At 45.1% G+C, this 14,896-nt stretch overlaps 6 protein-coding genes across 6 annotated transcripts; 1 reads left to right on the top strand and 5 right to left on the bottom strand.

Moving 5' to 3' along the window:
- Positions 1-793: 793 nt before the first annotated feature.
- AOL_s00054g159 (uncharacterized protein) lies at positions 794-1,510 on the bottom strand (the record flags this gene model as incomplete). The annotated part of the gene is made up of 2 exons (XM_011121475.1): positions 794-947; positions 1,023-1,510. 2 exons carry the CDS (start codon positions 1,508-1,510, stop codon positions 794-796), a joined length of 642 nt encoding a protein of 213 aa, XP_011119777.1.
- Positions 1,511-3,365: 1,855 nt separating this feature from the next.
- On the bottom strand, positions 3,366-4,484 carry AOL_s00054g160 (uncharacterized protein; the record flags this gene model as incomplete). Its single annotated transcript, XM_011121476.1, has 1 exon — positions 3,366-4,484. One exon carries the CDS (start codon positions 4,482-4,484, stop codon positions 3,366-3,368), a length of 1,119 nt encoding a protein of 372 aa, XP_011119778.1.
- Positions 4,485-5,128: 644 nt separating this feature from the next.
- Positions 5,129-6,350, bottom strand: AOL_s00054g161 (uncharacterized protein; the record flags this gene model as incomplete). The annotated part of the gene is made up of 2 exons (XM_011121477.1): positions 5,129-5,790; positions 6,044-6,350. The coding sequence occupies 2 exons, from the start codon at positions 6,348-6,350 to the stop codon at positions 5,129-5,131; spliced, it is 969 nt and encodes a 322-aa protein (XP_011119779.1).
- Positions 6,351-7,269: 919 nt separating this feature from the next.
- On the bottom strand, positions 7,270-7,890 carry AOL_s00054g162 (uncharacterized protein; the record flags this gene model as incomplete). The annotated part of the gene is made up of 1 exon (XM_011121478.1): positions 7,270-7,890. One exon carries the CDS (start codon positions 7,888-7,890, stop codon positions 7,270-7,272), a length of 621 nt encoding a protein of 206 aa, XP_011119780.1.
- Positions 7,891-9,748: 1,858 nt separating this feature from the next.
- AOL_s00054g163 (uncharacterized protein) lies at positions 9,749-12,385 on the top strand (the record flags this gene model as incomplete). Its single annotated transcript, XM_011121479.1, has 3 exons — positions 9,749-10,869; positions 10,929-11,208; positions 11,306-12,385. 3 exons carry the CDS (start codon positions 9,749-9,751, stop codon positions 12,383-12,385), a joined length of 2,481 nt encoding a protein of 826 aa, XP_011119781.1.
- A 320-nt stretch (positions 12,386-12,705) lies between these two features.
- AOL_s00054g164 (uncharacterized protein) lies at positions 12,706-14,242 on the bottom strand (the record flags this gene model as incomplete). The annotated part of the gene is made up of 3 exons (XM_011121480.1): positions 12,706-13,432; positions 13,508-13,943; positions 14,011-14,242. The coding sequence occupies 3 exons, from the start codon at positions 14,240-14,242 to the stop codon at positions 12,706-12,708; spliced, it is 1,395 nt and encodes a 464-aa protein (XP_011119782.1).
- Between the last annotated feature and the right edge of the window lie 654 nt (positions 14,243-14,896).

Below are 14,896 nucleotides of genomic sequence, written 5' to 3' on the forward strand. Positions count from 1 at the left end.
GAAATTAATACAAATTAAGGTATATGTATACAGCTGAGGCAAATTTAACTAGTACTAGAACTTTTGATTCAATCGAAGGAAAATATTTTAAGAGCACAGTAAATTGACTTTATGAAGGTAGGCCGCGTAGCATCGACCCTAGAATACTATCAAATATGCAAAAACGGACCGATGTAAGAACATATATAGAGTCCCCGGCAAGAATCCGAACTAACCATAACTTAACTCTACCTGAAACCGACTACCAACCATGCATAATTAATTGGACGCAGATATACCCGGGCTATATTGAGCACGATAATTAATTCGAAATTTAAAAAGTATTAGATTTAAAATAAATATAGGAACTTTGGCTCAAGATATACATTTAAAAGGATAAAAACAAACCACCCATTGCTTCCACATATTACATTGCTACAGAGCAGCACCGTGTCCATAGGGTATCTTGTATCATCTAAATTATTGATCATATGATCATGAAATATTTGACCGAAAAGTTGCAGGACGCCGGCGACGAGGAAAGGAGGGTATAAAGAAACAACATGCCCAGACAACAACGCTTGCTAAATAGGAAATATATGGAAACGAGCTAGGGACGTCTATAAAAGTTGCGTAAAATGACCAAAAGAAGGAAAATCCATTCAGCAGAAATTATACCGAGAAAAATTTTAGCCGCTGGCGCCGAGGATCTACAGGGTGCGAAAAACTAGGTGGAAGCCGGCTGATCGAGCGAGGGTCGCTGACCGTGGGTAGTGAACCGTGAGTGAGGTTTTACTGGTCTCGTTGGGTTATACTATGCACAGCTCTGAACACCGTGGATATGTTCATGTAGCAATCCTGTATCGTGTAGCTGGCCACTTGAGAAGAGGGAACTAAAGAAATCTTTATTCTGGGTTCGACTGTTAGGAGGATCTGACGGTAGGAAAATAATATTGTCGCCAAGGTCGCTATTTTGAAGAATGTTAGTTCATACCCTTGTATACTGAGATTAAGATGATTTTTTGGCTAGTGAGTAGACTTACATCGCTTTACGCCGTTTGTAGTCTGATGCAGAGGTTTCAGTTAAGCAAGGACCAAAAATTTCGTAGTCTTTCGGGTCCTCCGCTCGCCTTTTACAGTTTGGTTTCGGTTTTGGCGTCGAAAATTCAAGGGGTGGTGGTGACCCAGGGACAGACATATCATCTTCGCAATATAAATAACTGTCCCGTCTACTTGTTTGGATCGGGGTAAGGTCGAGAACATCGCCCAGAGTCATTGTCAACTCGACAAGCCTTGGAAAAGAATCAGACGATTCGGAACTCGATTGCGAAGTCGGGGTCGTAGGTCTACTAATCATGGCTTTTGTGGGACTCGGTGGTGGCGCACGAGGTGGAGATGGCGGATCTTGTCGGCTTCGGGACTGGACCGTCGAGAGAGAAGTATATTTCTTGGTCTCAGGACTAGGTGGAGGTGGGTTGGGCGGGCGAGGAGGGGACGGAGGATCTATTCTTGTAACCTCAACTGGTGCCATATCGAATAATTAAATACAGCAGAAAACCTCAAAAGATAGACCTCAGTATAGTAAGCCTAGTTTTTTTTTTATCTTAGAAGCTTATTGTAGGCCTTTGGAATGTAAGTGTAAGCCGCTGCCGGGGTTTCTGCCCTTCGATAAAAAGGCTTAAATTTAACCAAGGAGGTTAGATTGAAAACCAAAGTTAACGAGGAGAATGTAAAGACCGTATGAAAGGGAGTGAAGGTAATCAAAGATTAAATATTTGGTAATGATATATACTTTGCAGCCCAAGAGCATATTATGAATACAAACTAATCTAGGTCTAGGAGCTAGGAGACGCTGGACGTTGACTTTATATATAGATTGAAGTCAGACATCTTCACATAACGGTTGCATGCCACCACCATGCCACCACCCCTCGAAATCTCCGCCGTATGGAGGACCAGTGGGATAAATCGAGCTATAGCCCCTCATCCTAGTAGGAAAAGTTTTCTAGAAATAATTATGGAAAAGGTGGGGCGAACTGTTGCAGACTTCCAATTGTATTCGATTACTGAGCTCATGGGTATCCCCAAACATTCAGAGCCGTTTAGTCGGTAAAAAAATACTAGTGACGAGGTTCAAACATAACATTCCTGAAATTTTGAGGCATCTGATAGATTCGTTTCTGTTCAAAAGTTTTCTTTGTTTGGGAGCTGGACTGCTCATCCAAAGATTCAGAATACTATTCGCACACAGGGCTTGTGATCCCTGCCCACGGATACAAGCCCGAACGGTCCCGGCGATCGAGTAAGATTAAGCCCAAGTCCACGGTCGCGGTCAGGGGCTTGACCTCAAACTTCCTCTGATCCTTGCCTTTTAGCCGCCACTTTCCTGCCCACCCAAAGAACTGGTTTTGGCGAGACATGCTTTCTTTGGGAACGAAGCTCGAGAATGCTTGAAAGAAAAGCCGAATATTGAGAATCCACTCTCTCATCCCTCGAAATATCATGTTTCCGCCAAGAAATATTTGTTTCGCGAAGCTCATAAGGCGATGTCTCGGTGACCACGCTAGTCAGGAACACTTTCATTTCTTCTTGTCTCTCAGTAATTTCGCCTCCGATGGCTGCGGAAAAATGCCTAACTACTGGTCATGGTTGAGATGCCGGGATAATGGAATACATCGACCCCAGCATTCATTTCCTCCCGCTTTCCGTACCCGTAGTTTGCTCGTGGCACGGTTCATGCCTACACAGTTCCGTAGCGTCATGAATATTTCTTCTGCACCCGAAAATAGAATTCTATAATCCCTCCAGGTACCAATATCCCCTTGGCAAGAATTTTGGAGGGTTTTGATGATAAGAAAACTACCCCGACGCAGGAGACTTTCATCCAGGCAGGTAGATTTTGGGGCTAGTACCAGTTATCGTATCGATGGAAGGATTTACCCCTGACATGCGCACACCTGAAGAGACCTGCGGATCGGTGATGAAATTGCCTCACTTGGTTAGACAGACAGTAGGTTGGAAAGTTTGATAATTTGTGACTCAGATTCCTCAGTGCGAAGGGTTGCGATATGCCGCAAAACTAGTCTATTTAATGGGAGGTGGGATGGAACAAGGGTGTCATGTCGTTTCCACGTTCCAGACCCCGTCTTGAGTTGTAGACTTTCAAAAGACAGCTTCAATTGATCACCCCATTGGCGAAAAATTGGCAATGTTTGAGACTATGCCGTTGAATTATGATTTCGGTAGCTCTATTGGAGTTGGCTTATCTGTACATGTAGCCTGATGAAGCGGGATCGGGTTCTTGTAAATCGCGATTGAAGAGCATTGGGTTGAAGTAAGATACAGGGCCACGAGCACCACTTCCAAACGAGGTGGACAAAAGTCCATTAAGCAGGGTGTAAACAGTGGCCGTATTGCGAGAAGAGTTCTTGAATATCTGTTCGCCCCGCCGTGACAGCGAGTGCCACTGCACTCTCTGAAGTTTGACTGATCGACCTTGCCGAGGTGTCTGGGTGAACGCCATGATCGAGTAGAAGTTTGACGACGTCCTTTCTCCCATACTTTACTGCCGTCATCATGATTGACTCCTTTGCCGGCGATCGCATCACTCCTCCTGTCAGTGTATCAACAGCGTGATCGATAGGCTCCTCAGGTTTGAGACCTTGTGAAAGCAAATACGCAACAATTTCAGTGTTACCAAAAACCACCGCGACCAATGCAGCCCTTTGCATTGCGGCCAGTTTTATGAGACGATCGTCGGGTATTTCACTAAGAGCGTCCCAGAGAACCTTCAAAGTATCCAAATCCTGTGTAAGACACATTGCTTCTTGGACTGCGAAAGTCAAATGCTTCCACCACGGTTGATCCCCAATAGCCTGGCGTAAAATTTCAGCGTGCCCGGCGATTGCCAACTGTCGAATAATAGCAATTCCGCCGTGTATCGAATTAACGTTATATGTGATCGAGGTTTCGAAAATTTCACACCAGTGCGGGGCACGCAAGTACCCAGTTGAGGTCTTCCCCAGATGGGGGAATTTGGTTTTCGTCCGTTTCGCGATGTCCAGCATTTCTTTCAATATGTCTTCATTCCCACGATATGCGGCGACCATTGTAGTAGCTACAATGGCATCCTGGCAGTTCGGAATACGCTCCCGTACGCTGCGGTACAATTGGATATCACCTGTATACACTGCGAGACCCATTACGAGGTCAGCGGACCGGCGAAGGACCATTTCTCCATCCTTCTCGCACATTTCTATGGGCTTATATCCCGCTCGCTCGAACAAACTCCACAGCCATAGGTCTTTGTCTATAATCACGATAATCTCGGAGAGCATTCTAGTATTGAAAGAACGGTTGGGAAACTCCTCCTGAAAGTTCTGCTCAATCCAATCAACTGCCCGTCGAATAGCAAGTGAAGCAGCGTTTAAGACATATCGCGTCGACGACAAAGCTAATGTCTCTAGGATTGGGACGATATGCCAATGCGGAGGCCTTTGGAGCATGTGAGGAAAGCATCGATGGTATGAATTTTCTAGAGGACGTTGGAGACTCCCATCACTACGGCCATAGTTTGAAAGAGGGTCTAGAGCTCCTTCAATACAAATCGCCCGGAGTACGGTTCTATCCCAACTTCGGCTTACCCGCCTTAGGATAAGGGAACTCCAAAGTCCTTCTTTTTTGACTACTTCATTGATAACCTGCTGAAATATCTCTTGCGGAAACCGTTCCATTATTGTAGTTATTTTCGTATAGCCGGCGCCGGCTTAGTTTTGAAAGATGGGAGTTTTGGTTTAGATAACATTAATATTGATAGGAACCAGACGTGACTCGACTCCTTTGAATGTGGGGCACACCGCAGCTGCGGCGCCCTTACGTGACTCTAACGCTATAACTGCAACAACGGATAACAACATGAATGTGTTAACCTGGGACTAACACGGGCCCGACTGTGACAACGCAAACCTCGTGTGGTATTTTACGACAGTATATATATGTACTGGGCGAGGGTTGGCGAGACAAATCCAGGCCTGGTGCATACATGAACTAAACGAAGCATGCACTAGCGCACCGAAACTAGATTGTATTTTAACTAGATCGGTGGTGCAAAGATAATACTTGCTTGATAAAGCTTCTATTGATTAAGGTTCTATGTTCTAGTTGTCGTATCGTTGTTCCGGGAAATGCCCCCGACTTCATTCCCAAACCCGATACCCGGGTCATTTCCACCGCCAGGATATTCGTTCCCACCATATTCCTTGTCAAATGCAGAGTGAGGCACTACGGGAACAGGGGGATAGTTTCTTCTACTCCCCAGTCGGTAAGCAACAAACACAGCCAACAATAATACGGAGACTCCAATGCCCACAGCTATGCCAACTATTGCTGGGGTTCCTAAACCTTTACTTTCACTTCCGGGTGTAGGAGAGTTAGAATCTAGCGGAGAATCTGAGCTCTTCGTTGGCGTACTGCCCTCCGTATTCGGCGGCCCATCAATCTTATCGGTCGGTAAAGTAGTATCGGTGCTTCGGCTTGTAGGCCTAGGCGTGGTGGTACGAGCTGACGAGTTTTGTTCGGTGATCGTCGACGAACCGCTCGGCCCTGAAGTTTCCCCGGTCCCTGTAGTCTGCGGTTCCGAAGTTATGGACGAAGTTAGGGGCGAAGTTGGCGAAGGGACAGGTGACGGAGGGGGATTCGGAGTTTGGGAAACTTCGGGGTCGTTCGATGTTTGCCCTGCAGCTGAAACATCGAGGCTAGGGCACGCATATGCGGATCTGCACTCTGCTTGGTTCTCTGGACTGCTCGAATTTCCTGTATATATGTTCCGGGTTACTTTCTACTAATATTTCATGAAAGGTATGCTTGGTCGAATATTAATATGCCACAAGGACGTAAGCTAATCGCTATAGTAATACACGACTTTTGATCCGATCTTCGCAATCCTCTAAGACTACTAGACCGATATATCGGAACACTAACAGCTATAAATAATATCATGGAGGGCATGCTCTGGACGAAAAAAGAAGGGCCCCCAAGTTTCGACAGATAGTAAATTTAAACTTACCTGCAACGCACTGCCTGATATATTCCAAGCATATGAAATACGCTAGTGAGCCCTTATAGAGCTGAGTGTCTGGCTGCAGAAATGTTTCGTCGCACTGGCATTGCACTAAGAAATTTGTAAGGATGCAAGTATTAAGCCTTACGTTATCGAAATTCCCGCATAGCGTCTCGCAGACGTTTTGTTGGCTGGTGCACCATCCATCGCGGATTATTGGCGAAACAGAGTCGGGATCTATCGTTTGAGCGGCTGAAAGGTTGGATCGGCTGGCAATGAGAACTCCGAATGCAACGAGGAGCTGGAGGGACATCCCGAGACGTTCTGGGTAGCCGAGACTTCTAGACTTGATTTTTACTCGAAAAATGGTCGGCCCCTTAGAAACACTCACCTCACTTAGTGTGGTTTACGGTTAGAGAGGTCATCGCGACATCGATTCACCATGGTGTGTTTTTGAATTTAATTCAGCCAAACAGAGCTGAACTGAGGCTGTTGACATCGTGTGGATTGGAAACCGCCACATGGCTTGGCGTCGCCATGGGCAAATATCCGAACCCCCAAATTCTTTTTAAGATACTACATAATATGCGTTCAATTCGAGCCTACAGGTAAGTAACTATATTGTTATTGATAAGAGCGAGAGCCCCTAAAAACGTATGAATGGTGGTCGTTGCAACGTACGTTGGTAATATTTTGCACTTAAAAAATCTGGCTGGTAAATATCCTAGGGATTGAGTATCCTCACTAGCAAATACACTTATGTTGGCACGTCATGGGGACTTCAAACTTTCCTAGGGAATATTTATAATTATTGATTTTACGTCACTTATATTATTTATTTCCTAGATATTGTGAGTTTTTATGACCAGAAATTGACTTGTGAAATATAAAATTCCTCGCTGTCAATATATATGAATCGAATTTGCTTTGGTAGGCATAAATAGTTTAGCTCTAATGCGACAATAATCTTAAAACTATGGCAGTTTACAAGAACAATTATAACTGAGAGGAACATGAATTTATCAGAAAAAAAAAAGAGAGAGAGAGAAAAAAGCAACAAAATACTCGAAAAAACCACCCTTCTCATTGTACATAATTGAAGACCCAAATAAGCGATCGATATTCCAGAACGGAGAAGACGGATACGTAGCAAGAAAATACAAATGAATGACTGTAAATAAAATGTATTCTTAACAGTGTTTCCTGACAAAAATAAATTCGAAGATTGTTTTTTAGCAACCACCATATCCGTAACCCCATCCTCCAGTCTGAGGAGGCTGTGAAGTTACACCTGGATAGCCCATTGGTTGAACTCGACGATTGTAGTCTGCCGTGCAAATAAAGCTAGCACCGCATTGGGGATTGCCGCATAGGTTTCCGGAGCCGCCACCACCGCTAGTTCTGGCTGGTGTATAACTGGAACTTGATCCCGAACTATGGCCGTGATGTCCATGGCTATGGCCGTGACTGTGGCTATGGCTATGGCCATGACTGGATCCGTGGCTACTATGCCCGTGACTAGACCCATGGCTACTATGTCCATGACTAGATCCATGGCTTTTGTGTCCATGGCTAGACCCATGGCTTTTATGGCCGTGGCTAGATCCGTGGCTTTTGTGGCCGCTGCTGGATCCATGTCCAGATCCGCCCCCACTAGAGGTTTTTGTACTAGATTTCTTATGGTCTTTGGGAGTTGTACTAGTAGAGCTTTTCTTGCTACCAGAATTTGTATTCTTCTTGCCGTCTGTCTTGGAGCTCGGGGGCGACGGTGGGGATGTCACTGGATACCCATACCCATACCCATACCCATATCCATATCCATAAGGATCAAGCCCTGGATAATAACCGCCCATGTTGATGATTTAATTCTTGAGATATATGTATATATATGTGTATATCTTATAAGTATCTTGGGAGCGTTAAGAAAAATAAGATACGGTTGTGGCTTCTGTATGAGCTTTAAGTCGAAAATGTGAACAAAATTATGATGGAAAGGTTCGGAATGTAGGAAATAGGTAAGTCGAGTTAAATCGTAGTATGATAGTGATTTGATAGTGAAGAATAAAAAAGTTCTTGGATTAGATGTTGGATGATTTATAGCCAGTTCTTAACACCGTTAGGATCCAAGGATATATTTCCCTGACTAATCAAGAAAGCCTACAAAGGCGTATTGCTGTTGGAGGAAGACGTAGCAGCCAACACAGCCCCCGCCATCGAATCCGCTCATCTCATCCCCGCACAGCTGCCTCGACGATTCAAACGGGGCGGCAATTCCCCATTTGAACAAGAAATAAAAAAATAAAAAATAAAAATAAAAAATAGGGAATCATGCACAAGTATTCCGCAACTTTGACAAGGGTTCAACTTATCCTCGGGCTTGCTGAAAAACTGTGCATATCAGGTCAGTAGTTTGTTTCTGAATAGCTGGATCCTTCGGGTGATGTAGATATCGTCATGCATACATGCATAAATATGCACAAACCCTCAGAAAGTTGATACCGAGGATCCTCAAGTTATCCTTGAGTTGTGTCCACTGCTCGGAACTCAGCCTATGCTCAGGGATAACAGGAAAAAGGAGGGGAGATTTCTTCCTAAAATTACTTAAGTAAGGCTATAATATGGGCTTTCAAGCATATAATAGCAGCATTCTTATTAACGTGTCCTAAATATTTAAATCCTAGAGAAGGTACATGTACGCACATACGTACTACTGCTAAGGATTCAAAGAAAAGGCCGAGACTCCAAGGAAGGTTAAAATGTGTTGGTGACTCGAATCTGCAACATTTGCTCGAGACAACGGCAGATCAGCGGTTCGCCCGGCGCCCCATATCTGCAGGCAAGCCGTGGGGCGGTTTGCCAACCATATCCAGGCCAGAATGGGATGAGTGATGAGGTGTACTAAAGCTGTGGTTTAAGACTTCGAGCCCCTCATTAGATCTAGATATTAGCAAATCGAATCAGCGAAGCAGGATCCCTCAAAAATCAACACGCAGCATTGCATTACATTAATATTAATTGCCAGCTAATATTGTAGGACATTGTGAATATTGAATAGCTAGTCTTTCGGCTGGCCCTTCTTCTCCTTTTCTTGGATTATGAATTTTAGCTAGTAGGTATTATTACGTATTGGTACTATTTGTATTTGGTGTGTAGATAAAATATTCTAACTCGAACGTAACCATATAAAGGCTTGCCCGGATATCGATATATCGGTTGCAATACTAATAAGCTAGTACGGGTACACTATATATTAGGTAGATCTACCTAGTCTCGTTACTAGAGCTAGATCGTCATCTTTTCCCATCGCCAGACTAGACTCCTCAATTGCGTTGATCAACCGTGGAAAAAGCGAGAAATACCTTTTCAAGACATCTGGAGCGAATTGAATCGCAACTGTATTCAACGTAAGTCTTTTGTCCTAACTGTGAGAATACAATGTCCCATCTTTGCTTCTTCTTTTTGGGCGCTTAGTTTTATTGGCTTTTTGGAGGCAGATGGCATACCTGATTTGATTTAATCACCTGTACAAAATGGTCGATATCGATACATGCATGGCTCGAGTTACGTTCAATCGATCGATCCGTTAATCGCCAAACATGCTAGTACCTTTGAATGTTTTTGGCTAGAAAATTACTTTGCATCGGACTAACATTTCTTGATGGTAACTATACCTGCTAGAACAAAGATATTCAATAGCTAAAACTGCCAACAATGAATGGCATGTATTCCATGTACAATTATACTGGCACGCCCGGTACCGGTGGGGCGACCAGCTTCTTTGACCGTCGAGGACTTTTTGGTGACACAAATGCAAGCTCCGGTTCACTCGGTTCGAGGACTTCTTCCGTTGCCGGTGAAACCGATCACGACTTACTTTCGTTCCTCGCAATGGTCCAAGTAAACGAAGTTGATATTTTGCCTACGACTTGGCAGCCAGACCTGGGCAGAGTTGGTGCAGGAGGTACAGCTAATATACAGCAATCTCTCTTCGATAAAAAGCTGAGCTATGTCTTCAAGCGAATCTATCGAGGAGTTGATGAACAGTATGCTTATAAAGCCTTGGTCTCCGAGATTTCGATCCTGGGGCACGATGACATCCGCGGCCATCCTAATATCGTCAAGTTGGCGGGCATCTCTTGGGACGTTATATCATCCCTGGAACCTATCTGGCCAAGCCTGGTTTTCCAGAAGTCAGATCATGGGGATCTGAAACAGTTTATGAAAACTGAAGCGGGAGCATCCATCGATTTCAAGGCGAGAATGAAGCTTTTTGACGACATTGCAGTTGGTATCACTGCCTTGCACGAAATAGACGTCGTGCATGGTGACATCAAGCCGATGAATGTTTTGATCTTCGAACGGGAATCGGAAGAGAACGATTCTAGTGCTGTTAAATATATTGCAAAAATAGGAGATTTTGGATATTCGAGCTTGCACGAAAAGCAGGTCAATGAAGAAACAAAAGATGGCATCCGAGTTCCTATTTCAAGGCCATGGAACGCCCCTGAAGTGACAGAATTTTCATCGACATTTCCCCTTCAGGAAGCAAAGCTTACAGACGTATACTCCCTTAGCCTGGTGGGCCTATGGCTCCTATTTAACGATCGACTCCTTGAACTCGGAGTTGATGTGGGGAGACCGGTTGCTGATCCGGAGTGGAAGCGCGATGAACGATTACAAGAAATTACCTCGACAGTGGTAGACAAGCAGGATGGGCTCGAGCCACATGAAGTCAACAATATCAAGGAATTTTTTAAGTTGACATTGGCAGAAAACCCAGCCACGAGGTCTGTTGACTGGAAAGAACTCGTAAAAAAATTCACAACTCTGGCGTAAGGAAGTTTCTGGAGTCCCTCGAATAACTTTTGAGTTTCTAAAAGATCTTCTTTAGTCCCGCACAATTCGAAAACGGTGGATACAGCGACTACGACCGATGGGTCATTTATCAGCAGCATGCTTCATTGATTGTACCGGATGTGAATCATAAAAACTTTGATCCTAATGCGGTCCGTGAGGCCTACCAGGGCCACCGGGCTGCTTTCCAAAATCCTTACAACTATTGGAACCCATATCACCCCGTGAACATTTATACCAGCCCTCTTTCAAGGGGGTATTATACGAACCCGGACTTGTATCCTGACATAACTAAGACTAAAGGGTCTCATTTCTTGGTACGTGGCTTGCAAGGAAGCTCATCCCTTCGATGTTTCCCCATCACTTTCTTCCCAAAAACTTCATAAATCTTTATTCATGTGCAATGCTATATAGATCTACAGAAGTTTCAGACAGCTAGTCTATGGAGACTACCGTATCTGGAAACACATATTCGAGACTCTGAAGAGAAGGACTTCCGACGAGCGTGTTCAACAGGCAGACCACTCCAAGGCCGCATATCAACTTGCATTTTGCTACGAAATGGGCTTTGGCACTGCCCCTGATGCAGAGCAGGTCACGTCCTACCTCACAAAATCTGGAAAGTCAAGGGGAAGTCTGAACCACGAGATCGGACTCATCCGCGAGGATAAACAAGCCGACATGTTTATGTTCAAGAAATTGGATGGCAAGATTGAATTCATCCAACACGTTGATCATTACCTGGCAACTGAGAAGCTAGAGGACGTGCAAGCGGCCTATAGCCCCATAGCCCATGCTGCTAATGCGCATTTCGGCGAGGATCATCCTATATCAATTCAGCTAAATAAAATTCTCGCCTCGAGTTTCCGCGCCGCCGGTGATCTCGACAAAGCCGAGGAGTTATATAATCGTCTTGCTTCAGTATGCGAAGAGTTCTACGGTCCGCGCGCCCCAAATAGACTGGATATATTGGAATGTCTCGCAGACTGTAGTAGGAAGCGGGGAGATATTGCGAAGGCAGAGTCGGGGCAAGAACAAGTGGCTGCTGCTTATCTGGGCCATCGGGTAGCTGCTGAACACAAGGCCGATGCGCTCGACAAGCTTGCAACGATCCAAATGGAAAAGGGCAGCTGGGCTGAAGCTGCAGAGCTGCAGTTCGATGTGGTTAAATTGAAAGAAGAAAGATTTGGGGAAGCACATAAAGAGACAGTTGCAGCTCTTTTGAAATTAATGAGCTGTTTGAAAAGCCAGAGGCTTCTCCGACCAGCTGAAATAGTTGCACTTGATGCTTTAACAGGATCAGAGGAACGTGCGCTTAGAGAGCAAGAGAAAGATATTATTGAGGCGCATGCCTGTCTGTCTTCTGTTTACGAGAATATAAAAACCGGACACAGACGACTGAAGCCCTTCAAGGTCTCAATTATGGATGCATATGGGTTGGGCTATCCCTGGCTCTTGGCCGTAAAGGGTTCTCAAGAAAATTCTGGTACTTAGTCCTATGCCGCAGCTGAAGCTGATCCTCCCTGTCCGGGCACAGGAATAAATAGGATATCCTCCCAAGGCTTATGAACTTAAAAAGGGTGCCTGGCAGCATGTTAATGTTGATGATGAATGTTCGAAAAATTTGTTAAATATCTATCTTACCGTGCTATTCTTCCAAACATACGCCCTTCACTTGTAGCCGAGACTGAGATATGGAATTTGAATTTCCGAATCTTATAAATCGGTGCGGATGTATCATTTCCCAATGATTATTCATAAGCCCCGCTCGAAGCACAAATAGGAATATACTAAAGTAAATGTCCTTGGAACCCTCATTGCGATTTCGCCTTGCCTTCGAATACTCCCTTTGCAATCTCATCCCACTCGCCCTCCCAGCGCCTTTCAACCTCTTTCATCGCTCCCTCTTTCAAAACTTCTAATTCATTACTATCCCCAAATAACCTCACAAGGGTCTCTCCGAGCTCCTCTCCTTTTGTTTGTCCTGGGTTTACTCCAGCCTCAAAGACAACACCATTAATACCATCCTTGACTAACTCGCCTATAGCCTCGAACTTAACGGCGGCAACCGGTATGCCTACACCAAACATATCCACAACCTTCATGGGTAGGTCTACACCGGAGGACGACGTATGTAGGCATACGCCTAAATCTGCACTTGCAAGGAGTTTTGGGTACTCCTCTGCTGGTAGAAACGCCGTCCGGATGGTAACGCATGATTTTGACTCGTTCAACTCGTTTATTAATGGTTCGTAGTGTTTTAATAGAGGGCCCTTCCCCGTGATGACTGCAAGGATGTTAGGCAGTTTTGCTGATGATGGTGATTTTTTTGCAGTGGTTGTGTAGTATTGGAGAGCGGCAAAGAGAATAGAAAAATCCTCATCTGGTGTCCAAGAAGTGGACGAAATAAGTAATTTTGTATTGTCGAATGGCACATTTTGCGCCGTTAGACGGTGAGTAGAGAGAAAAGCGTCGCGCTGCTTGTGATCGAGTGGCTGGAAGATGGTCGGGGGGCGATCATGGAGTGCGAGAATCGGTGTGCTACCCGATACACAATTGTAAGAGCCATGCTAAGAATGTCTACAAGACGATTTTTTTTTGGATATTGCTACATACGTGATACCCCAGTCTTGCCGTAGCACTTTTCTCATTTGGTCTGTAACCGTAAAATTGGCGTATGCCGAATTTCCGAATTTTGTTTCGTACCATTTCGATATCTTGACGAGTGGATGGTCGTCCCCCAATTTCAACGCCAGAATTGAATATCCAAAGTTGTGCCAGTCAATTACTAACCGCGAATTTCGGACAAAAGCAGTGATACGAGCTACGATAAGCGTCGGTATCGAAGGCGGGTTTTGGACCAATATGTAGGAAGGTGGGCGAATGATGTAGAAAAGAAGATAAAACAAAGCCGAAAGCTGGAAAAGAACCTTAAACGGAGCGATTATCGGGAATAGAGCTTTCGAGGAGACCCCGAGTACAGGGGGCGGAGGCGGGAGGGGGATTATTCTGATGTTGGGAGACGATAGAATTTCTGGACGAGGCGTAGACTCTGTATATCGAGTTATCAGTACCAACTGAAATAACTAAAAATCCTAAGCAGTTAGAATTGAACTTACCGTCGTATCCGATTAGATCCACAGCCCAGCCGTTGGCAGCAAGTGATAAGGCATGGTACTGCATGCGAGGGCTTCGGCCGATATCACCAAGAACCAAAACAGCAACCCGACCCTTCTTTTCTTTCCCTTGCGTATGCGAATGTGTATTTCGTGAAGGAAGGCATAATATGGCGGCGGTTAGTATTATAGATGTCAGAGTTATTAATGGAAGTAGCGTGTCTAGGGAGCCCATGGTTCTAGTAGGCCAGTACGACTCGGCGACGTCAAGTGGGGGCGGGGTCTTCAACTACTGCGGGTTAAACAGCTAATAAAAACCACATGCTGGAGAAAGTAATCGAGACCTCGAGGATATTACGGTCTTCGAAAGCGACGGCGCACGCACGCTTTTGTTCGTCGAGATTGACGTATAGTGAAGTTGAACTTCAGATGTGGTAGCAGATTCGAAGCAAAGCACAGAACGGAAGCCGCGTTGGCGGTCGTGTGTCGAGGTTCATCAGCCACACTCGGGCCACACAAGCCACACAAGCCACTTTTCCTAAACAGAAAATACAACAGTTAACAACACATAGAGTTGTCGAAGAATATCAACGAGAACCGAATGCGCAGTGTTGGAGACTCAAAACGAAACACATCAGCTGCAGTATCCTCGGGGCGGCCTTAAGGCGAAGCGCTAATTAGCACATTCGGTCATGGCCGGTCTCGTTTCTAGACATCACCGTCATGGCGCATGCATCACACTAAGGTGGTGCTATACACAACGCAAAATTTTCATCATGCGCTCAGACATTCATCTAGCTAAGCTAAGCTGGTCGGCGCCGCGGCGCTAGCTCAAGATCAGCGCGGTGTATGGAGTATATACGACTGGCTCCACCAAGGGCTCCGAAAT

Source organism: Orbilia oligospora, assembly GCF_000225545.1.
Source record: "Orbilia oligospora ATCC 24927 unplaced genomic scaffold scaffold00054, whole genome shotgun sequence".
Classification (NCBI taxonomy): domain Eukaryota; kingdom Fungi; phylum Ascomycota; class Orbiliomycetes; order Orbiliales; family Orbiliaceae; genus Orbilia; species Orbilia oligospora.